At 44.7% G+C, this 24,978-nt stretch overlaps 1 protein-coding gene and 2 non-coding genes across 10 annotated transcripts in view; all 3 read left to right on the top strand.

Annotated features, from left to right (window-relative positions):
• Positions 1–49: 49 nt before the first annotated feature.
• ARMH1 (armadillo like helical domain containing 1) overlaps positions 50–24,978 on the top strand; it is a 42,707-nt gene continuing 17,778 nt past the window's right edge. The window contains exons 1-7 of one of the 8 annotated variants that reach the window (XM_075616184.1): positions 50–169; positions 3,090–3,321; positions 6,762–6,830; positions 7,477–7,643; positions 10,760–10,807; positions 11,247–11,443; positions 11,756–11,840. In XM_075616184.1, coding sequence (XP_075472299.1) covers positions 3,116–3,321; positions 6,762–6,830; positions 7,477–7,643; positions 10,760–10,807; positions 11,247–11,443; positions 11,756–11,840 — 772 coding nt within the window. In that variant the 5' untranslated portion in view covers positions 50–169; positions 3,090–3,115. Of the gene's footprint in view, positions 256–853; positions 2,506–3,089; positions 3,322–3,344; positions 4,396–6,091; positions 6,193–6,761; positions 6,831–7,476; positions 7,644–10,759; positions 10,808–11,246; positions 11,444–11,755; positions 11,841–24,978 lie in introns of those variants that run through there. The other 7 variants (XM_075616185.1, XM_075616183.1, XM_075616186.1 and 4 more) reach the window with 7 other exon arrangements.
• On the top strand, positions 14,233–14,347 carry LOC142504089 (U5 spliceosomal RNA). Its single transcript, XR_012804211.1, has one exon. It is a non-coding gene; the product is annotated as a U5 spliceosomal RNA (small nuclear RNA).
• On the top strand, positions 15,186–15,300 carry LOC142504047 (U5 spliceosomal RNA). The gene has a single exon (XR_012804171.1). It is a non-coding gene; the product is annotated as a U5 spliceosomal RNA (small nuclear RNA).

Genomic DNA, 24,978 nt, shown 5'->3' with positions numbered 1-24,978 from the left:
CGCCTCATCTCCTGGACCCTGGGCCGTAGCAACGGGCCGAGTCCATAGATACCATCGCCTAGCAACGTCCCCGCCAGTTCACCCGAGCAAGTTGAACAGGGAAGCGAAGAAGTCCCGCCGCCCACTTCAGAACGCAAGGGCCTGTGATTGGCTGGGGTCACCAAAAAGAGTGCGTATAATTGGTTAATGCCAGAACTGACAAGTATTGGTGACAGCTGCCCAGGAGAGCAGGTGACTGTGTGTTGGTAAAGTGGGGTAAGACTCTATTTTTGGGGGGTCATTATGGCCATTGAGTGCCACATTATCACTTGTTACTATTGTGACTGCTGTTGCTCGTTGTGATACTGCCTTTGTGGATGGCATTTTTGTTTTTAATAAAACTGTGGTTATTATTCTTGGGCAGTGGTCAAAGGGGCATTATTATTATTAATAATAATAACTTTATTTCATGTAGCGATTTTCTCCCAATGGGACTCAAAGCACGTCACAATTACAGTGTAGCACGCGGGATGCAGCACATAGGAATGTTACAGATACAGTCTCTGCCCCGTAGAGCTTACAATCTATGATTTTAGCACGTGAGCCACAGGGAGATAAAGTGACTTGCCTAAGGTCACAAGGAGCTGACACCAAGAATTGCTTATAGCTCAGAGTCATTGTTTACAGTCAGTGTCTTTACACACTGAGACACTCCTTTTAAGAAGTAATGTATATTCAAACAAACAAACACACACACACACACACACACACACACACACACACACACACACACACACACACACACACACACACACACACACACACACACACACACACACACACACACACACACACACACACACCTCAACAATTTATAAAAAAAAAAGTGCCACTCAACAACCCACTCCCAAAAAAAAACCCTCCCCTCTCTAATCCCTCTCATTTTACCTGCTGGCGAGACTTACCGGCATTGTGGTGCAGAGTTTCCCGGCATTCTCCTGCATCTCTCCCTTCAACTCCCGGCATTCTCCTGCAACTTTAGTGACATGATAACGGGACGCAACGTGATGTCACGGCGCTACGTCACATTGCCATGGCAACTTGACACCGTGTAATTTGTCTCATGGTTTGAGAGAGTGAGAAATGGTCGACATAGACTTGTAGTTATCCTTTCTAGTTTGACCTGGAAGCCAAAGGATTTTCTCTATACCTGGCAGATGGATCTGGGATGCCTCTAGAGCTACCCATCTTCTGAGGGATGGGTTTGCATGCCAGGCTTCCCACTGGCTTGCTTGGGGTGCTCTATAGTATGACAGCAAGCAGGGAGGCCTAATCCACCTGCTCTAGAAGGGTGTGATTAAATATATCTATTTATTCTGGGTCTTTGGTTGTTTCAAATACATTTTGTAATGAGGCACTGGAGACTGAGTATCTGTGTTTATGATAGGTATTCGTAGGGTTTGAAAAAGGTATATCAGTCTAGGTAACAGATTCATTTTGACTGATGGAATTCTCCCCATCCAGGAAATATTATAGTTAGTCAATATTTGGAGATCGTTCCTAAGACTCTGTAGTATCTTAGGATAGCTAGCTTTTATAGAGTGTTTAATCTTCGTTGGTTATGAACATATTTAATGGCCGTTTGTTGCCATTTGAAATAAAAATGTAACTATTAGTTTCACCGTCTCTTTTTTTTTTTTTTAGATTAATGTTTAGAGCTTCGGAGTAACTATTGTTGATTTTAAATCCTGACAATTTGTTGAAGCAGCAGAGGTCACTGAATAGATTGGGAAGAGAGATCAGGTGTCTGGAAATTGACGGGATAATATCGTCGGCGAAAAGGGCCAGTTTGTACGATTGGTCCCCTGCCTGAATACCTGTAATATTCACATTGTTTCTGTGCCGCTAAGGGTTCCATACACAATGCTAATATTAGGGGGGGGGGAAGTGGGCAACACTGGCGAGTCACGCTCTTAATTTCGAATCTGGCTCGATGGGTAACCTTGACTAATCACTTTGGCCGTAGGGTCAGCGTACAATGCTAAAGTTGCTTTTAGAAACGCTACCTCGAAGCCAATGTCTCTGACTGGGTATAAATGAACAAAACTCTCAATGCCCTCAAAAGCTTTTCAGCGTCGAGGGTAAGCAGCATCGAGGGTACTTTATCTCTCTTTGCCAAAACTGTCAGTCCTACGATCTGCGTAATATTATCAGCGGCCAGCCTCCAGCTGGTTGGAGAGTCACGTCATTCTTCCCTTGCTGCCGCCCGGTACAGACGTCGCTTCCGGGCTCCCTTTCATTGTGTGTACAATACTTGCAAAATGTGAGTGTATTCTCTATATACTTTTCTGTGCAATATTAAGTTTTGCAAGCATACTGCTCTGAGAATTTTGTCAATTATATTTTCTATGAATGTCTGGGAGTATCCTGCGTTACCTATGAGCATTGATGCAAGATCAAGTTTCTACATAGCTCCCATCTGAGAGAGATTGGATCTCTGATACGCCTTAAAGTTTTCTCAAATTCGTGAGTGAAATTGACACATATCTACTTCTTTCAAAACATAATATACTATTAGTCGCACTATTGTGTGATTTTTATCTTTTTCATGCTTCAAGGAACCCCAAACCCCACTAACAGCGCGTCTGAGATCAGATGCATTGTAAGGAACCCCAACCTTCTCTAATAGCGCGTCTGAGATCAGATGCATTGTAAGGAACCCTGTATATACTGCACTGTATACAGTAAAACACTGTATATACTGCAATTGGACTTCTTTAGATTTGTATGTTTCACTTTTACCTTCTGTATTCTGTTAATGTTTGAAAATACCTTTTAAAATAAAGAAATCTAAGAAAAACATTGGCTCAACTCCAGCTGCTGGAGTGGTCAAAAGGAGCAATATAAAAATGATCAGGAACGCAGCATGCATAAAGTGTTTTGCAATGAACATTGGTGCTGTCTCACACGTTAGAATAAAGTAACTTTCATCTGAATTAACTTTATTGAAGTTGCTTCCGATATGTTTTTATATTAGGTTAGTTTGAAGGAAAGTATGTCGTGATCTCTCTAGCTGTTGTTAGATCCGTCTCTTTCTCTCTCATTCATAGCCCATTGGACGAGCAGAGCTGTGATAATGTCCTCCATTAAAGAGCAAGAAGCCATCAGCAGGCTAATGGCTTTTTATCAAGAGTGGGACAATGGAAACAAAGCCGCCAGAAGCCGCATCATGAACAGTTTCATTGCCTTGAATCGGGGGAAAACTGGACCTGAACTGGAACAGGAATTCTCCCAGGGTGGCAGCTTGTTCTTAGCTCGCTTAACCACATGGCTAAGGCTTTCGTATCTTTTTAATACATAAGCCACACAAGGGTTTTTTAGCGGTTGCGGTCACGTCATCTTTCACAAATTAACACTAGCCCATGCACATGAAATGTTCTTTCAGGAACTGTCTGAGGTTGGTCAAATAGGCTTATTTAAGCAATTCAGTTCTGGACAGGCATGCAACATATTACAGTACATCCCTAAATGGTTAATGTGGTGTTGGCTGCACAAGATGTACTTTATGAAACTCAGGTGAAATAGAGTTGTATGGAATTGAAGGGAACATATTCTTGTTGTGAAGTCTGTGTAACAGGCTTACACAGTTGGAAGCAGCATTGTGCATGGTTTTGGGGATAGACTGTAGATTTTCAGGTTTTAATTCATTTGAATGAAGAAATATGAGAGTTCTTAATATGATTAGTTTTGTATGAAAAAAGATTAGGTTTAAATATATACTCTACAATTACTGACATACATTAAGTACTCTAATGTTGGACTATCACCAATACAGTAACTCCAATTTTGCACTACACAACTGGGCGAAGATAACTTAACGTGTGTGTGTGTGTGTGTGTGTGTGTGTGACAAGTGCTTGCTCCAGCATATATAAAAAAAAATAACAATTAATGTAATAAACTAATCAAAGAGGAAACACAAGTAAAATAATCTTTAAAGCATACAGATCCTTTCCTATTGTCTGATTTTGCTGCGCTTATGGTATTATTATAATTCCCTGTACTGTATTCTTTGTGAAGTGCTGTGTACACTTTTGGCGCTACATAAATAAAGATATACATACATACATACATACATACATACATACATACATACATACATACATACAGAGAATAATTTATGTGGTTATGCAGCCGAGGACAAGAATTGATATATGCTCACAAATCGCTCACAAAACGGTTTGGGGAAGAAGCCTATCTTATAATTTATCATCCGTAGCAGGAGTTCAGTCAAAGACCGAATACTTGCGAGGGAGAAAGTCACGAGGTATTACGAAACATGCCAGTCACGTGGGATGAAGGAAACAGAGGCAGAAGAAGCTGGAACCGCAAGCCTTGGAAGAACCCAAGTTTATATGTAAGCCCCACCCCCCTGTGAGGTTACTAGTGTGTTACCAGGGGTTAATTGTGAGTAGGAGATGCTAGGCTCCACACTGTGGTGACACAGGAGGTATAAAGGAGAGATGAAATGTTCTGGAAGGTTAGATTCCAGAAGGAGAGGAGAGCAGGAGTCTTGGGAGTAGAAAAAAGTTTCCCTTAGTAATGGAGAGATTAGGACCTCCTGTTTCTTGTGTTTTATTTAGGGACAGTGCCTTAACAGTTCGGATCCCTACAATATGGACAGAAGATATATGCAGGTCCTATCGAGGGAATGCAGACATGCCACAGAGAGTTGCTTAGATAGGGCTCTGGGATGTTAGGAGATCAGCCTCACAAGCAGATCTCCATATACTGTACAGAGTTTATAGCCCTGAGAAAGTGTCAGTTTCCTGCATGGAAATGAGGGTAATAATAACCTCCTCAGAACAGGACAAAATCTCAGACAGGTATCGAAATAGCAGGGTCACATGGATAATGCTAAGCAAGCGAAATAAGGGGGGCCTAGTTCAATACAGTAACAAAGTGCATGTACCTACCGGGAATGTTTAGAGAAGGAACCCTGCAAATAACTATGTTAGAAGTCTTAGTGTAGAAATGAGAGGTGGCTAAGAAAGGAACATGTACAAATACTGTATGTGAACTATGTAAAATGTGTTCTAATCAAACAAAATTGAAAAAAGTGAATAAAAATGTTTTGTTTCTTTTTAAAGTGATACCATATCGATGAAACAAGGTACAACTATGTAAATCTTATTGTATATAGATATGAAGTGTTCCCATGCCTGGGAACATGAATAAAGATTGAAGTTGTACTATAAAATCTCCTGGCACCCATCGTTTCCATCGTTTCCATCGTCCACATCCAGCACCCTGGGACAAAGTGAATCTTTGCTGATGTTAAACACACCACTACACCAATGTAATCTTCCAAGGATGCCAGGCAGGGAGGGTTACACATACAAACAAACTGATGCAGAGTCTTCATCTGCATTATTCTCCTCGCAAGTATTAGGGTGAGGTCCCAGTCAGCACTGTGGCAGCCGCGCGGGAGGGGGGGTCGTGCACAGCGCTAACCCCGATCTGCAGTCTTCCAGGGAGAGAGGGAGATTGCAACGGGAGGGGGCGTGGTGGGGGTTTTGTGGGGGCGTGGCCATGAGCTCACGCCGCTGGTTCACACTCATTGGGTGAACTGCCGACGGGGGCGTGGCCACGCCTCCGTTGCAAGTTCTAAACTCAATTTCATTGAGTTTAAAAAACCTGGCAGTATGGCGCGGCTGCACCTTCAGCGGGAAGGTGCGTACGGGGCCCAGCCCCATTGAGGGGCGGTGCTTATACGCTCGGCGAGCGCTGTAGCAGTCACTGGAACCTCATTAGTTCTTTGGATTAATGCCTGCTACGGATGGTGAATTATGAGAGAGGCTTCATCCCCAAAGGGATTTTGTGAGCGATTTCTATCCATCTTTATCGCAATGTCTTATATATACGCATACACAGAGCGAACCTTGCTCCTATGTGTGAGCATACATCTATCTATTCATGTCCTTGGCTGCATACCCACAGAGATTATTCCCTGTATGCTTTAAAGATCTTTATTCTTGTAAGTGTGTGTCAACTGTGCACAGTTTATTAAATGTTACTTTTTTACACGATGGAGTATGCACTTCTCTTTATAGATTAACCGTCTGAATGTGGTATATCCTCTAAAGAAGCCGCCCAATATCTCCAGTGATGAGGCCTTCATCCAGTAGTCGATCGACAAGGGCTGAAGATGATGGTGAAAAAAATTAATATATATATATATACACACACACACATTTTTTACATTTATATACAATCAACTGTGTATGCAACAATTTATATAGATGGCATGTAAGGCATAATATAGGGCGTATAATACAAAACTGCGATAAGTGCATTAAATAAAATGAAGGAAGTCCATAACCACCCAAAAGAGGGCAGTCCATACCCTGAAGCCGTATGTGTTATGAAGTATGTGCAGTGTAAGGCTCCGCTTATAGTGCCTGCGACGGCGCGACGGAGCGACAGCGCTACCAAAAATCTGGTAGTAAGTGATATTTGATTTTTGAAGAGACGGTCTTCACGGCTATAAGCCAGTCAGGGAGCTTCTCCGACCCGTCTGCCTTCCCCCTTGCTGACGTCACTGACCTTGTAGCCAGCAACGTCTCCCAAACATTAATTATAACTTTCGCAATGGCGATCGCTGACATCATCAGTTGCCGTCGCCAGCTGTATAAGCGCAGCCTAATACAGAGTAGATATGCAACCACTAGTGAGAACATTTGATCTCTCTGCCACCCTTGAACTCCTCAACCGGTTATCCAGATATCTGTTCGGGACATGTCTAAGTGAGATACTTCAGTCAGTTGCAATATTTCTGTCTGCCGCCAACGGGTAAATATCAATATATTGATACAATAGCAAAGAATAGTTTGATATTAATATATAGGGTTGCAAAAAAAGGGACATGTACAGCAATGTAAAGCCTCACAAAATACACCTGCATGTTTCTTGCCAATGGTTGTGTATATTCTTCGTCTGTATACGGTTTAAAGGCAGAGACTTGACATTTATTCTATATCCTCTCGGGAAGTTTTTAAAGTGAATGAATTGGCAAAGTGAAACTTGTCTTACAGACTTCATGCTTCCATGCAGTCTGTACATTCCATGAAGATACAAATGTACAACACATGGCATGCATTTTGTTAATAAAATCCTTCCAGGGTTCTTAATAAGGACTAGCTGAGGTTTGAGAGAAACATCTGACACTATTCTGTAAATTCTCAGAGACATACTTTCTGATACCATCTTTAATTCATATTTAGTATATAAAACGGGCTTTACATTTTCACCAACAATAGTAAAACCTGTACAGATATGCTCCATTTTTTACATTCAATATGCATTTATTTTGTCTTTGTTCCACTATATCTTGCCTGCTTGAGTTTAATTGATGAGTTAACTGACATGCTCCATTGACAGAGTTAGAGTAACTACTATTTTTGATAGTGTATCCTTATTTTTTTTAATCACCACTCAGCAACCGCTTCATGTTTGAGTTTGTGGAGGTTGGAGGGATCCTGACTCTGCTGGAAATACTTGGTTTGAAACATCTGAAAGAAGAACACAAGAAGGAATCTCTAAAACTGCTTCAGATATTGGCTAACGCCGGGCGGAATTACAAAGAGCTCATCTGTGAGAGCTATGGTGAGTGATAGGTTCCATTCATGTGGTCTACACTCTCCTGTATTGTTGTATATGAGTCACATGCAGTACATCACAGTGTTTACTTAGGTTTGCATGTTGCATGTACGGCACACCTGTGAACACGTGACCTGTATATGGGACAAGGGTTAATACACACAGCTAGCTAGCCGATTCAATCTTCATCTCGCAAGGGCCCTCACATTAATAATATCTCCCCTCAATCTGTCCCAATATACCATTTGTCACAAACCGCCCACGTGTGAGCATGTTATGTACGGCACACCTGTGAGCATGTGACCTGTATATGGGACAAGGTCAGAGCGATCTAGCTGATCCACTTTTCACCTTCTGCAATGGTCCCTCAAATGAACAATATCTCCCCTCAATCCGTCCCAATACACCACCTGTCACAAACAGTATACTTGTGAGCACGTGACTTGTATATGGAACCAGAGTTAATACACACAGCGAACTCGCCCCACCTTTCTCTTTCACAATGTACTTCAAATGAGTTAATAGTTACCCTTACTCGGTTGCAATCTTATCTGTCCGCTGCCATCACCAAAGAAATATGTAATTTTCAGAGTCTAATGGTCCCTGTTTATTATGAAAACCATGCACTTAACACACCAAAATCTGTTGTAGCAAAATATGTCCGAAAATGTACTTTACTCTCTACAAAGCGTGCCACGGTTCAATCAGAGCCCAAAGCATCAGTTATTAAAAAAAAGTTCGGCATATATCTATATATATAAAAATTAAAGTTGTTTGATTATTAGTAGATGTGGGGATTCTCATTGGTCCTTCAGTCTGCCCGCCCATGGGCCGCCTCCCCCACGACTCTCATTGGCCAAGAGGTATGCTGACATCACGGACACACCTACTCCACTGTGACACACACAGACACACACACATACTGCCACAGACACTCACCCCTGCAGAGTCACCATACCCCCTGAGACTGTCACCCCTCTGCGGAGTCACACACCGACCTTGGTAAGTGTAACCTACTTTCCAACCCCCTCACCCACATCTCACCTCCCCGCCGGCTCCCCCCCACCATCACCCCCCCTCACCCACAGCTCATCTCCCCGCCATCACCCCCCCACCCTCACCCGAACCTCACCTACCCGCTACCTTCCCCCTCAGCGCGCCTTCCCCCCTCGCGGCACCCTTAACACTGCTTGGCCACGGGGGGGAGCGCGGCTGACTGTCCCCTGGCGCGGCCGGTGGGGGGGACACCGGGAGCCTCCAGCCTTCCCCAGCGCGCCTCCAGCCTTCCCACAAGCGACAGCAATGCGGTAGCTGCTGCCGGCTCCCCCCCCCCATCACCCCCCCTCCTCACCCGCAGCTTACCTTCCCCTCGGCGCGCCTTACACCCTCAACACGACCCCCCTCACCCTCCGATGCTCCGCCATCACCTCCCGCCATGCGCAGCGAGATGGGGGGGAGAAGGCCAGTGGCGGGAGCTGAGGACATTCTGCTGCTGAACCCTGGGACCTTCCTGTTGATGAGCCGTGGGCCGGGAGAACTTGGGAGTGATCCACGTTGCCACAGCCTGCCGAGACGCCCAAGATGGCCGCCGGCCTCAAGCAGCTCTGCAGATTGAGGACATGTTGACTGCCCCGGAGCCAGCAGGAAGAACCCGCCAACATCAAGCGTTCCCAGTCCCCCACCCCCTCCCCCTGTGTGTGTGTGTGTGTATGGGAGAGAGAGACTGTGTGTGTATGGGGGGGGGGAAGAGAGAGAGTGTGTGTGTGACACTGTGGGGGGGGACAGGAGCTGCGCATAGGGGGTGGACTGGGGCTGCACGGGGGGGGAGAACGGAAAAAGAAATAGGGGGGAGCGAATAAACAGACAGGGGGAGTGGAGAGAGAGGAGGGAGCGGGAAATTGTACTCCCGGGCAACGCCGGGTCTCTCAGCTAGTATATATATATATACTAGCTGAGAGACACAGTGTTCGACAAACCTATACATTTGCACGCCGTGCAAACATCGTGGCGAGCTCCTATTGGCCCAAGCAACACACGTGTGGTACTAGGTGGCGAGTAGATTTTTTGGTGATTTGTCAACCACTGTATATATATATATATATATATATAAATATATATACAGTGGTCGACAAATCACCAAAAAAATCTACTCGCCACACAAAAAAATCTACTCCTAGTACCAAACGTGTGCTGCTTGGGCCAATAGGAGCTCGCCACGATGTTAAATCCACTCACCGGGGGCGTGCAAATGTATAGGTTTGTCGAACACTGTATATATATATATATATATATATATATATATATATATATATATATATATATATATATATATATATATATATATATATATATATATATATATATATATATATATATATATATATACTTATTAAGGTTATGGTGGGTAACAAAAGTGACAAAAACCCTCCACAGTAAAGCATAAAGCAACTGTAAAAAAAACTGTTACAGTTGCTATATATATATTAGATTACAGAAAAAGATTATTATCAGAAAATACAGTTACACTAAATCCAGACAGTTTGATGAAAATAAAAGAAGATAAACAAAGACTTACACTTACGTTATCATTATCGTTTAACATTAATCATATCTGTTCCCAAAGGGTCTTGAGCGGGAATCGAGATTTCACATGCTCCGGCAGGGACACTACCTTAGTTGAAATCTGATTTTCTATTCACACATGCCAACTTTTATGCCCAGAACTTCTGTATTGAAACACACATAAAACCCACACCTGTCATAAATCAGCTCTGGCTGACATTTTTATGATTTAAAAGAAAAAAAAATGGTCCTGGTGACTTTTAAAAAGTTGACTCTGTATAAAAGGCTTCATAACTTTGTTTCTATAATACTTAGACACATGCTATCTTCACTGTTGTGTCTGTGAATTCCACATACACGCCGCAACTTAAAAAATGCCCACATAATGTCTATTTTTGGCACCTCTTAATCATGAAATGTTTGGCATAATTTGATTTGTCTAAGCGCAACGGTTACAAATATCTATTCGTTCTTCTTGCAAATTGCTGTCAGGCCCATGATATCTGCATATGTGCATGTGTTTGTTTAATACATTTACTCTTTTTGGAATACCTTCTTAGCCACGTCCCCTGATACTTTGCAGAAGCCTCCCAAGAATGTCTTTAAAGGTATATTTAAAAGGGTCTTGTTTATTCTACTGTCAGGGAAGCTATATTTCAATCACTTCGCTAAAAAAACAGATGTCCTTATCTCTAGATAATCAATCCTATAAATTAGGCCTGGTCAAGGGTTTAACAGGCTATAAAAACAATTCTCATTTTTAAGACAAACTGTAACCCATGTTAACCCCTTGTGTGCCAGATAGATTAAACTACTTAATAATTTCTGCCATATTCATTACAGATAGTAAGACCTTTTAATGACCCAAGATGAAAGATATTCATAGATGTAGTGATGGGTACACAGACTGGGCCCTAAATTGATGCATAGGGGCTTATTCTATATTGTTCAAACCAGCCCTTTGGGCTGTTTTCGGACAAAATTCCTCATTGAAGTCCTTGATACAAAAGGGGTGTTTGTAATAATAACAACTTCTGCTTTGGACAGGCGTGCGTGCAATAGCTGAGTGTCTGGCAAAGTCAAAGTTGGAAGAAACACAGGAGCAGGCACAGGTGTTGTTGGATTCATTGGCTCACGGGAACCCCAAATACCAGAATCAGGCGTATAAAGGACTGATCGCACTTCTCCCCTGCGCTTCTCCAAAAGCTCAACAATTAGCCCTGCAAACACTCAGGATCGTACAGGTAAGGAATATAAAGCCGCGATTATAGACGGTGCATCGGTGCGTGTGATTTTGCGCGCTGCGTGAACAAACTGCAGCAACCACATTGGGCCGGCCATAGTGCGCGCGGGCGCGATGCAGAGCGACTGTGCGGCAGATTTTTCAAACAATGTACCAAGACCCTCATATTATATTAACTTATATACCTGGAACTTTAAGTTGCGCACGGAATTCAATGTGTTTGTTTAACTTGTCCATCTAACTTCATACAATATGGTCACCTTCTGCTTAAGTGTGCAAAAGGGTTTAGTAGTTATTTATTTTTGATTCTCAGGCAATTGTGAACACTGCTCATCCCAGCATTGTTGATCCTCTATTGGGGGTACTCCGGTCCATGCATTTAGAAATCCAGTATGAAGGTAGGTTCAGTTATATAATTCAATAGGTGTTGGCTTTTACTGACTGCCGTACTGAATGTAAAACATTTGAGTCTGGTTGCATGCTGACATTATGCATTCCTTTCAACTGAAACCCGTGATGACACATACTTGGTGTTCCATCCAGGGTTTCTATATACTCATTACTGATCTATTCTTTAGAGTCTATAGAAATACAGAGCTGGCGCTCTTTCACAACGAGAACTGTGCATTTATGCTAAAGTTTGAACTCTTTCTGGTGTATCTGGTTTATAAAAGACTAGCTGAGAGACCTGACATTGCCCGGGATGTGAATATCTAACAATTATATGTAAATTGGCTAAAATAATGTGTAACATAAGTGTTCAATGAAATGTCAATATGATGTAATAGTTATAAAATTGTACATTTATAGATTTTAAGAAACCAAATGCTGCTCCCGAAGATTGGCAGGTTTATTGTAAATAGTGTTAACCTTACAGACAGTGGCGGATTTTCCGTTAGGCCCGGTTTGCTTGGGCCTGGGGGGGGAGGGGTGGGGGGGCCAAAATGTGGGGGCGGCATACAGAGAAGCCGCTCTCTTCCCCACTGATTGAAAGGGGAGAGCGTGGGGCCTCTGTAAAGGTCTCTTACCTTCTCCTTCGCGCCGCCCTCCTCCTAAGGCTGTCCCCAGTGCGTTCTGTGACGCCCGGCAAGGGGGGCGGCGCGTGCACAGCGCTAACCGCGATCTGCGGTCTCCAGGAGAGAGGGAAGCTTGTGACAGGAGGGGGCGTGGTCGGGGATTTGCGGGTGCGTGGCCATTATGTCACGCGGCTGGTTCGCGCTCATTGGGTGAACCGCCGGTGGGGGCGTGGCCACGCCTCCGTTGCAAGGTTTAAACTCAATTTCATTGAGTTGTAAAAAACCTTGCAGCACGGCGCGGCTGCACCTTAAGCGTGAAGGTAATTACTGGGCCCAGGCCCATTGAGGGGCGGTGCTTACATGCACAGCGCACGCCGCGCCGTGCGCACAGGCATTTACTGGGACCGCAACCTCATGCGGCATCAAATGACCCTGCCATGACAACGTGACGTCACATGGCGTTGGATTGTCATGGAAATGCGTTGTCACATGGCGTTGTGGGGTCATTTGACGCTGCAGAAGGAGGAGGGTGGCGCTGCAGGAGGAGGAGGCGGCGGCCCGGGGTATGAGCTTATGGGCGGGAACATTTTAAATCCAGCACTGCTTACAGAGGTAGTATAAGATGATGATCTTGCTAAATAAATAGTTGCTCTTCTGAGATCATATTTGTAAATTGTAGAGACTGATAACTATTTTTGTTGTTGAAGAAAGTGACTGCCAGTAACAGCTTGTGACAATCCTGGTTTTATTAGCAACCTGAAGTTAATTACGAGCAGCAGGTGGAAAGTGGCCCCGAATTAAAAAAAAAAAGTCTGTAAAACAATCCTGGATCACTGTTTGTTTTATGAAAAGGGTTAATGAGTAGGTGCCATTATCAAAGATGGCCGCAGTGTGCTTCATCCAGTTATGTTGATAACAGATGCCAAAACCCCATTGGAATGCAAGCTTGCCAGGGACCTTTGCCATCTATTTCAGGTACAATGTAAAGGTTTTATAATATTATTATTATCCTTTTATTTGTAAAGTACCATTATATTTTCCGTTGTGCAGTAAAGGGGGGAGAGCGGGGGGGGGGTTAAATAGTGACAAAAATTACATAAACTGTATGACATACAAGTAAGGACAAAGAGATACACAAGGTCTTGTTACAGATCTAATTTGCAAAGACTTGTGAATACACTTTAGTCCCTGAAAATGACTAGGGCTGTATTAGTTTGGGGTCACAGAGGGGGGGGGGGGTTTAAAATCAATGAGTGAATTTTTTTTCAAGTGTTTTGACTGGTGTATCCAGAGAAGCAGAGAAACTGAGCACAGCCAATACAAGCTAATAATTGTGACTCTTGTAGACTGTCATACAGACATATCCAGCAGCTAAGAGGTTAAGCTAGTTGGACCAATTTCGTTTAGGGACTTGCTGAAAAATGTTACTGTAGTTGTATCCTTCGAGTAATGAAAGCATGTTCATGCTCTGTCCTGAAGTGATGTCGTTTCTGCAAAATATAGCTTGATGACTGCAATACATGGTTTGTACCGCTTGCCTGTAGGAATAACATTTGCATACCCATGATGCAGTGCAGCCATTTGTGCGCAATTTCTCTCTTTCTATTTATTTCTGTGTGGGATATACATTTTTAACAATTTCTTAATATGAAGTTAGGGATTCGTGTATCTATATGTAATATTTTGAATGTAATATTATTTGCTATGATATTCTCCCCTTTGGTGTAATAAGTTTTGTTTTTTCTTGGGCTATTGACTGCTGAGCTGTTAAAGTATACTCTGGTTTCTCTTCAAATCGAATAAATCTTTCGCCTTTTACTAAAGATTTCCGTGGAGAGGAACAATTATGAGTTTCATTTAATTTTTTGATGCCCGGCTCACGCTGGGCTTCCCTATGCAGTAAAAAAAAAAGATCAATTGTTCATTTATTATCATACATAAAAATAAAAATGAATGCATTTGTGTAGATCTTAGGTGCTTTTCTGGTCACTTTTTAGAGCGGGTTTCCACGTGATCAGAAATGCTTTTAAATGCTATGGATGTTAGGGAGCTTTGGCGTCTATTTCAGATACAGGGTTAAGAATTTAAATTACATTAATTTATTTTGGCATTTACCCACCATCTATTGGAAGGATACATTGCCTGCACATGGTTAGAACTGTTGTGAATACGTTTTAGTCCCGGAAGCTAAGTAGGACTGTATTATTTTGGGGTTATAAAGGGAAAGTAGGGGTTTGTGATCAATCTGAAAAATATATATATTTTCCCCCCTCTAGTGGTTCCACTTAATTCTTGACTTCTCTGCAAGAGGGGTTTGTATAACAGGCATTCCCAGCAGCTCAAAGGTTAAGCTAACTTGGACACATTTGAGGAGACTTGTTTATAAGACATGCTGAACATTTTCATTTTACCACAATAGTAAGAAAGCTTTGACACTCTGTCCCTGAGGTGGTGTAGTGGTCGGCGAAAAAACAAACAAACTTGGCTTTCTTTCGGGATCTCATTTACATACCCATGATGCACTGAAGCCACGTGTGTGCATTTTCTCTCTTTATGATCAATTATGTGTCTGATATACATTTTTAACAATTTCTTAATATGAAGTTAGGGATTCGTGTATCTTTATGTAATATTTTGAATGTAATATTATTTACTATGATTTTCTCCCCTTTGGTGTAATAAGTTTTTTTTTTTTTCTGGGGCTATTGACTGCTGAGCTGTTGAAGTATACTCTGGTTTCTCTTCAAATCGAATAAATCTTTCGCCTTTTACTAAAGATTTCCGTGGAGAGGAACAATTATGAGTTTCATTTAATTTTTTGATGCCCGGCTCACGCTCGGCTTCCCTAAGCAGTCAAAAAAAGATCAATTGTTCATTTGATTAAATAGATAATTATACATTTTATGCAGATCTTATTTTTTTTAATTAATTTTTTAGGTTGTTTTTCTACATGGCAATAAATACCTGTAAAAGTTTGGTTTAGGGATTTTTGGTGTTGTGTTTAGTGTGCTGTGATTGGCTCACGGTGACACGTGGAGAGGAACAGTTATGAGCCTCATTCAATTTTTTGATTCCTAGTTCTTGCTGGGCTTATATATTTGTAAATAGTAGATGTGATGATATAAATGTTTGTGCATAAGATTATTGTTACTTTTATTTGTTCTAAGTGTTTTTTGGGGTTCAGATTAAACAAGTCAATATCTATTCTAGGTTGTGCATTGTCATGGGAGAGGGGGTTTGGCCCGGTATTAAAGGGTTACATCCCATTTGGCCACCTCCTGCTCTCACTTGGGAAGCAAGGGGTTAACTGGACTGCGGTCCAGTACTGTGTTTTTACCCTGCTTCAGCAACCAAATGTATATTCCCCTGTAAATGTGTATTGTTCCCATTCCAGTGTTTGCACCAACACATACACTGGGATTGATGCGGGAGGGAAAGGGTTAATGTTAATTCAGTGTTTATAGCCCTTTGTTCCATTTTCCCACCTTTTCAGGCTCCATTTTGCAGCTCTCCATAAGTCGCCATTGCAGCCCAATGCAACCTTATGGAGATTCCGGCGATTTGGGCCTGTTTCGGTAGAAGACCTGCAGGTGGCGCCTGTAGAGGGAGAGAGGGGTGGCCCGGTATTAAAGGGGTTGCACCGCATATGGCCACCCCCTGACCTCACCAGGGAGGCAAGGGGTTAACTGGACTGCGGTCCAGGAATGTGGTATTAACCTTGCCATTACATGTAAATGTGTGTTCCCCTGTTCCAATGTAATATCATCATGTCAGTGTCTGCACCACACAAACACTGGGATCCATCCGGGAGGGCAAGGGTTAATAGTTGATTATAGCCCTTTGTGTAATTTTCCCGCCTTTTCAGGCACCATTTTGCAGAGTCCCATAGGCCGACCATTAGAGCTACATGCGTTTCAATGGCGGATCTAGCTGTTTTGGACCTGTTTCCCTCGAAGACCAGCAGGTGGCGTCCGAGAGGAGGAGCGGTGGTTTCCCATTGTAAGTCAATGGGCTCATTGACTTCAATGGAGATTTCTCGACGGCGCTTTCCAGGAACGAGTTGGCAGCCGTCCAAACCGCAAAGCGGATACTTTTTCTGAAAAAGATCTTTCATCAATGATTAGTCAAGTTCAACGACAAGTGGCGTGGGAATCTTAGGTTCTAGGGCACCCAGAAATAAAATTCTTTTTGCCCCTAGCTCCTAGGCCTCCCCACACCTGACCACCACCGGGTCCAAGAGTCCAGGTACCCCAGAAAGGGTCGTGCTGACGGAGCGGGGTCGCGCCATAGGTTTCAATGGCGACGGCAGAAGTAGCACGAGAAAACGGCTAAATCCGATACCCTGCAAATCAGAAGTCCATATCTCCGTTTCTGGAGGGTCCAGAGGGCCGTGGTTTGGGATGCCTGTAGTCACTGTTCCGGCATGACCACAGAACCATTCCCGACCCTCTCTGACCAACCCGACGGAGTATGGACCACCATAAAGGTTCGTGAGTTTTTCCCATAGGCTTCAATGGCGGCCGTCCCCCCATTGACCGGCTATGGCGGAGAAGCCCCATAGACTCCAACGACGGCGGATTCCCCGTTGTAAGTCTATGGCGGCAGACTCCCATAGCCGCCAATGGCGGAGATTCCCCGTTGAAAGCTTATGGTGGCGGAGCCCGTTGTTTTCAATAGGGATTTAGTGAAAAACTGAGATTTCTTTTTAGCGGAGATTTTTATAATAAAATATGAAACGGTTTATGTGATATTTATATATCTCCGGTTCCGAAGGTCGCAGCGGGGTGAAACTTGGACCCTGTAGTGTACCACTTCCGGCATTAAGGTCTGGAAAGTTTGGACCCGCTGGACCTAACGGAACCGGTTCTTTTAATATGTGTGTATATTCAGAACCATACTATATTTCAAAGCGGGGCAAATGCCCGCGAAGATTCCTGCCTACTAAGGAATGCAAATGGCCAGGGGAAAGACCAAATGTCTAGGAAACAGGCCCGTGATCAAAGACTCAGCCACTCCAACTGTTTACAGGAGGGCGGAAAGGCGTGAAGCTGGAGTGGTTTGTGAGTGTCATAACTCACACTTACAAACAAAGCAAATCCTGCCAGATATTCCATTTGGTAGACTGGTCGGCGCCCCTGATTTAGATGTGGAGCTACAGAAATCAGACCCTCAGGACGCATGTGCCAACTAGCTGGGGGGCATGGGTTAAACTGTGTTCCCACGTTAGAGATTGGGTACAGATAATTGATCTCCAATAGCCTGTACTCAATGTTAAAAATAGGGTTACAAAGATATATAAACTGTTGTCAACCCTACAGTACTGGTCTTCTATTACATCTTGATTGTTACCTGATCGCTGGAGAATTGCTATTTGATACTTCTTCATTTCCCAACCCCAAAGTAAGTGTTACATTCTTGTCTGTTAAATTGTACTATATTGCTGTGTTCACCTTTTTCAAGGATTAAAATACATTTTATTTATATCTAAGCCGCTTTCAGTTCAACCCAGTTATTTTGGTGTATTATTATAGCCTGTCACAAAGTTACCGTCACAGCGCCCGAGAGGAGGAGCGGCGGTTCCCCATTGTAAGTCAATGGAGCCATCCATTTCAATGGGGATTCCTCGACGCCGACCTCCAGGAATGGGTTGGCAGCCATCCAAACCGCAGACCGAAAGAGCGGAAACATTTTCTTAAAGAGAGCTTTGATCACACTGAGTTCAAGTTCAACTACAATTGGCGTGGGAAACTTAGGTTCTAGGGCACCCAGAAATAAAATTATTTTTGCCCCTAGACCCTAGGAACCCCCACGAGGGTCGTGCCATTGACTAATGGCGGAGCGGAGGTCCCATTGAATCCCATGGCGGCGCTCGCCCATGCATTTCCTATGGCGGCGCCGGCCATTGATTCCAATGGGGGAAAAGCCGCGTGGCGCTAAACGGCTAAATCCAAAAGGGTAAAATGTGTAAGCCCATACCTCCGGTTCTGTGAGGACCAGAGGGCTGGGATTTGGGTCGCATGTAGTCACTGTTCCGGCATGACTGCATGGCCATTTCCAGCCCTCTCCGAACAACCAGACGGAGTATGGGCAACTGTGAAAAATTGTGATTTTCCCCATAGACTTCAATGGCGGTGTTACTCCATTGAAAGACTATGGCGGAGGAGCCCTATAGACTTCAATGGCGGAGTTGCCCCATTGAAAGACTATAGCGGCGGAGCCCATTGACTTCAACGGCAGAGTTGCTCCATTAGAAGCCTATAGCGGCGGAGCCCGTTGATTTCAATGGGAAAGAGTGAAAAGCAGAGATTTATTTCAGCTATGGCGGAGAATCCTGCATTAAAGTTAATGGGGGATTTTAACTTGTTTTTTGTATCTCCGGTTCTGGGGGTCATGGTAGGCTGAAACTTGCCACAATTGCAAAGGTCCTCCGGCATGAGGACCTGGCAAATTTCAGCCCGCTCAGACCCACAGAACGGATTATTTTAAAAGGTGAAGGTATTAAAGTATGAATTGTATTTTGGGTCTGGTATAAAAACTCAGAGCCCATATGTTATGTTAATGGTCCGGGAGGGAGACAAATGGTCTACAATAAAACCCCTGATCAAAGACTCCCCCACCCTGCTTGTGTATGCGAGCACAACAGAAAAGCAGGACATGGGTACTTGAGGATAAGTGTTATAAGTCACACCTTGGACAAAGGCTTTCCTGTCCAAGCTAGACATTCAGGTGCCAGGCTTGTGGGCGGGGGGCTAGGGAAATAAGCCCCTGATTAGAATAATACCCACCCAGTGGGCAGGTATTACAGTGCCACTCAGGTGAGGTGGCAAGGAGAGATTGGGTGCAGGTAATTGTTCTCAAATGGCCTACACTCAATGATAAGGTATAGGACTGGAATTACATATAAACCAGTGTCAGTCCTATCCTGTGTTGTTCATTGTTCGTGTTTTCGTGACTTCAAGATTACCAACTATTTGATGCCTGATGAATTGCTAATCCTGTTTCCTGATTACTTCATCATCCCCATTCCTGAGTAAGTGTCTATATTTTGCCTGTTATTTGTATATTTTGTGTTCACCTTCTTTAAGGAATAAACTATATTTATTATATCTAAGTCGTGTTCAATTCAACCCAGATATTTTGGTGTGTATTATTATAACCTATCACTAGCTACCGTGACATGCATATGTAATGTTCTATCAGGAATTGTCTGTGGTTGTTTAAGAAGATTTAGTTAAACAATTCAGCTCTGCGAGAGGCGCTTATACAAGACATTATATAAGGGCGTACACAATATTTTCAGATTGCCTGCTCAAAACCGTACATTTCTGTTTTTTCATGGTCCAAAAATGTTTAAAAGGCGATGAGAAGTGCATTTAACATGAGTTTGAACCTGTAGGAGGACAAGATGAGACACCTTTCTGAGATTTGCTTCTCTGTGTGTTGTTCGGCCAGTAATAAACCTGCTGCGGTCAGTGTGTGAGTCTTTCTCTCCCCTGCGGGGTGGCCAATTTAGAGGAGCAATCCAAGCGGGTGCTTCTATTTTTAACATAGCATTAAAGAAGGGGGTCTCCGGAGCTGAACACCATTAATTTCAGCTCCGGGGACCCCTTCCTTTTGGAGATACATCTGCAGGGGGTGCCGGTTGCCACTTGGCTAGCAGGGTTCATTTAATACTGGGGGTTTCAAAGCTCCCGGGCCAGAGACCCCCTGCTTCAAACCCATGTTAAAAAATATTTAAGAAAAAACAAAAAAGGGCCTGATTTGCTCCTTTAAAGTGAGTGACATGTAAGTGCTACTAGCCCCATTATCATGCCGATATATATAATGAATATATCCAGGGGCGTAGCCAGGACTGTGGGGCATTTCAATTTGGTGGTGGAGTACTAATTATGCTCCACACACACTAACTTATGTAGTGTACATGAAGAATGTAAAAGGCTATCACATGATGGTGCGGCACCATTATGACGGGACCCTGCAGCAGGAAATGCCGCCAGAGAAGGTAAGAGGTTACAGAAGCCCCACACCTTCCCCCTGCAACTAGTTTAGTAGTTGCGGGGCCTCTGTAACCACGGGGCTCGGTGCATAGGCACCGACGGCAGCGCCATCAAGCCGGCCATTCATACAGGGGCCCTCGTACTGGGAGGACCCTGAACGCAATTATTACACTTGCAGAGGGAGAGATATAAAGTATCTCACTGTGCAATTAATATTAATAGCATGTTCTTGTATAGCGCTGCTAGTTTTACGTAGTGCTTTACAGAGACATTTTGCAGGCACAGGTCCCTGCCCCGTGGAGCTTACAATCTATTTTTTTGGTGCCTGAGGCATAGTCTCCGGGTCAAACCCAGAGTGGTCGCAACCCTGATAAGGACTACGTGTGAATTCTCAGTCATATTTGCTGATACCATCTGTGATTGCATTTCAGTATATAAAAATGGTTTTATATTTTCACCAACAATAGTTTAATCCAGTGGTTCCCAAACTTTTTCGGTTCAAGGCTCCCTAAGGCGATCAGGATTTTTTCACGGCGCCCAAAGTAAAAACAAAGTTGTATATACATACCTAACAGTTGCAGTGCGCAGTTGGTGTCTCTCACAGACTCACACTCTCACACAGACTCACACTCACACAGACTCACACTCTCACACAGACTCTCACTCTCTCACACAGACTCACACTCTCACACGGACTCTCACACAGACTCTCACTCTCACACAGACTTTCACACAGACTCTCACACAGACTCTCACACAGACTCACACAGACTCTCACACTCTCACACAGACTCTCACACAGACTCTCACTCTCACACAGACTCTATCACAGACTCTCACACTCTCACACAGACTCTCACACTCTCACACAGACTCTCACACTCTCACACAGACTCTCACTCTCTCACAAAACAAAGTTGTATATACATACCTAACAGTTGCAGTGCGCAGTTGGTGTCTCTCACAGACTCACACTCTCACACAGACTCACACTCTCACACAGACTCACACTCTCACTCTCACACAGACTCACACAGACTCACAGACTCACAGACTCACACTCTCACACAGACTCTCACACAGACTCTCACTCTCACACAGACTCTCACACAGACTCTCCCCCAGACTCTCACACCCTCACACAGACTCTCAGACTCTCACACAGACTCTCCCCCAGACTCTCACACCCTCACACAGACTCTCAGACTCTCACACAGACTCTCGCACAGACTCACTCTCTCACACACAGCCCGCACCCCTCCCCCCTATGTACACACAGGCAGACAAGTGACAGGTGGTAGAGATATGAAACACGAGCCTGGCACCGGCAGCATCACGCTCACCTCATTTGGTCACTGCAGTGGTGCGGAGCGCCAAATAAAACAAATTAACCGCCCCCCAGGAGACAGCGCCGGGAACTCCTCTTGCTGTCGCTGCCCGCAGCCGGTGAGAGAGCGCGTAAACAGTCCGGTTCGGTTGCTGCCCTTCGCTATTTTGGTTTCCCGCGGAGCAAGCGCTGCATTTAGGGCCCATTCTACACTGCATGCGGCCGTGCGTGCCTATGCGAACACGCGTGTACGTGCCGCATGCTTTTCCCTGTTATAGAGCCGGGAGCTGCAGGTACTGTGTGTGTGTGTGTGTGTGTGTGTGTGTGTGTGTGTGTGTGTGTGTGTGTGTGTGTGTGCATGGGTTGTGTGAGTGAAGAAAGCCCTAAATAAGATTTTTTTAAAGAAAAAAAAAGTTTAATAAATATTTTTTTATTTTATTTGTGCAATCATTCACACACACACACACACACACACACACACACACACACACACACACACACACACACACACACACACACACACACACACACACACACACACACACACACACACACACACACACACATCCACACATACATACATTTGAGCGCCGGTAGCGGCGCGAAATCATCTTTTCCCCGTCTTTGCCGCTGTCTGTCGGCTCCCCGCTCCCTGCTGTGCGCGCGCGCTGCGCCATTATAGAAAGGCTGACTAACGTTAGCCAACTAAAATTCTGCGTGCGCGCACGGTGTAGCGCGCGCCCCGGCACTATAGAACATGCCTAGGGTTGCCAGGTTGCTTGTCCAAAAATACTGGACACAATATTAGACCCCCACACCCCCCGAATACATATAAAAAATACCCCCGCGCCCCCGAATACATATAAAAAATACCCCCGCACCCCCCAACATACATTATAAATTTCCCCCCACCTTCCCAATACAAAATATACCCCCACCTCCCCCCCATCATCACCACAGCTCATCCTGGCTACCCCATCATCTCCTGAGCTCATCCTGGCCCCCATCATCTCAGCTCATCCTTGCCCCCCATCACTGCCCCATCTTATCTCTCCCCCCATCCCCCATCATTTTCATCTTCCCATGCTGGCAGGCTGGCCCCCATGCCCCTTCTTATCCCCCCCCCCATCATTTGTATCTCCCCAGGCTGGCCCCCAAGCCCCTTCTTATCCCCCCCCATCATTTTTTTTTATCTCCCCGGGCTGGCCCCCATGGCCCATCTTATTCCCCCCCCTCATCATTTTTATCTCCCCAAGCTGGCCCCCATGCCCCATCTTATTCCACCCCCCCCCCCCCATCATTTTTATCTCCCCAAGCTGGCCCCCATGCCCCATCTTAAACACCCCCCCCCCCATCATTTTTATCTCCCCAGGCTGGCCCCCATGCCCCATCTTATTCCGCCCCCCCCATGATTTTTATCTCCCCAAGCTGGCCCCCATGCCCCATCTTATTCCTCCCCTACCCCCCACCATCATTTTTATTTCCCCAGGCTGGCCCATATGCCTCAACCCCCCCCCCCCCCCCCCAAAGAAAAAAATTGTCCTTCGCTTACCTCTGACTCTGCCCCCGCTGTTCACTCCTGTCTGCGTCCTCGTTAGTACCTGCTGGCTCAGACCAGCATGCATCCACCGCGCTCGCCCCCCTCCACACGTGCTCGACCCTGCCCACACGGGCTCGCCCCCCGCCCACACGGGCTCGCCCCCCGCCCACACGGGCTCGCCTGCACACCACACTATAGAACGGGCCACATCCGCCGCTTGGCTTGCCGACGGCCGCCTGCACATTTTCAACCGGACAGGCATCAGAATTATCAGCCTGTCCGGTTGAAATCGCGGCGCCCCTCTAGACGAGCCACAGCGCACCAGGGTGCCGCGGCGCACAGTTTGGGAACCACTGGTTTAATCTATACAGATATGCCCCAAAACATTCAATATGAAGTGATTTTCCTTTTTTGCTGCTCGCCTAGATGGGCCGGTTTATTGCAAATTGTGTTAACCTTACAGAGGTAGTATAAGATGATGACCTTTCTAATTAAATAGTTGCTGTTCAAATGCGGTATTGTGAGATCATATTTGCAAATTGTGAAGACTGAAAACAACTATTTTCATTGTTGAAGAAAGGGATTGCCAGTAACAGCTTCTGACAATCCTGGTTTTATTAGCAACCTATTACATTCTCTGAAGCAGGCTCTAAAACTAAAAGTGGCTGAAGTTAATTAGGAGAAGGTGGAATAAGAAAATAAATAATAATAATAAATAAATTGAATAAGAAAAAGTCTATCAAACAATTCTGGATCACAGTTTAAAAAACAAAACAAAACAAAAAAAACAGGGTTAATGAGTAGGTGCCATAATCAAAGATGGCCGCAGAGTGCATATATTATGCATTATGTTGATAACATATTAGGGTGACCAGATTTTGAAAATAAAAAACCGGGACACATTATTTTTTTTACATAACAGTTTATTTATTGTAGTACACTTATACTTTACTACCATTAGTCCTTGTTACATAGTTATGTGTGTGTGTGTGTGTGTGTGTGTGTGTGTGTGTGTGTGTGTGTGTGTGTGTGTGTGTGTGTGTGTGTGTGTGTGTGTGTGTGTGTGTGTGTGTGTATATGTGTGTGTGTCGGATGACCTCACTAATCGAACAAAAAAAAAGCCAGATGTGAATGATTCTGAACCCATTAACCAGTGTCAGGACGCCCCCTCTTCACAATTTCTAAAGCAGCAATCCCGCCTGGGATCTTACCTGATCCGCAGTCCCTCAAGGTACTATACTGGAGGGGAGGTGTTCCCTACCTGTCTTCCGATGTCTCCCGCGTGAAACTTGAGTCAGATCTGGAAGAAAGCAGGGTAGGTTACTTCGGTGTAGGTATACGGCAGTTAAGATAACACATAGAGGGAGAGGGAGACAGGGAGGGAGAGGAAGACAGGGAGGGAGAGGGAGACTGGGAGGGAGAGGGAGACAAGGAGGGAGAGGAAGACAATGAGGGAGAGGGAGACAGGGAGGGAGAGGGAGACAGGGAGGGAGAGGGAGACAGGGAGGGAGAGGGAGACGGAGGGAGAGGGAGACAGGAGAGGGAGACAGGGAGGGAGGGAGGGAGGGAGAGAGACGGAGGGAGAGACAGGGAGGGAGAGAGACAGGGAGGGAGGGAGGGAGGGAGACAGGAAGGGAGGGAGGGAGGGAGAGAGAC

The sequence above is a fragment of the Ascaphus truei genome, chromosome 10 (assembly GCF_040206685.1).
Source record: "Ascaphus truei isolate aAscTru1 chromosome 10, aAscTru1.hap1, whole genome shotgun sequence".
Lineage (NCBI taxonomy): Eukaryota > Metazoa > Chordata > Amphibia > Anura > Ascaphidae > Ascaphus > Ascaphus truei.
The sequence above is the reverse complement of the archived record's forward strand: the minus strand, read 5'-3'. Positions and strand labels throughout refer to the sequence as shown.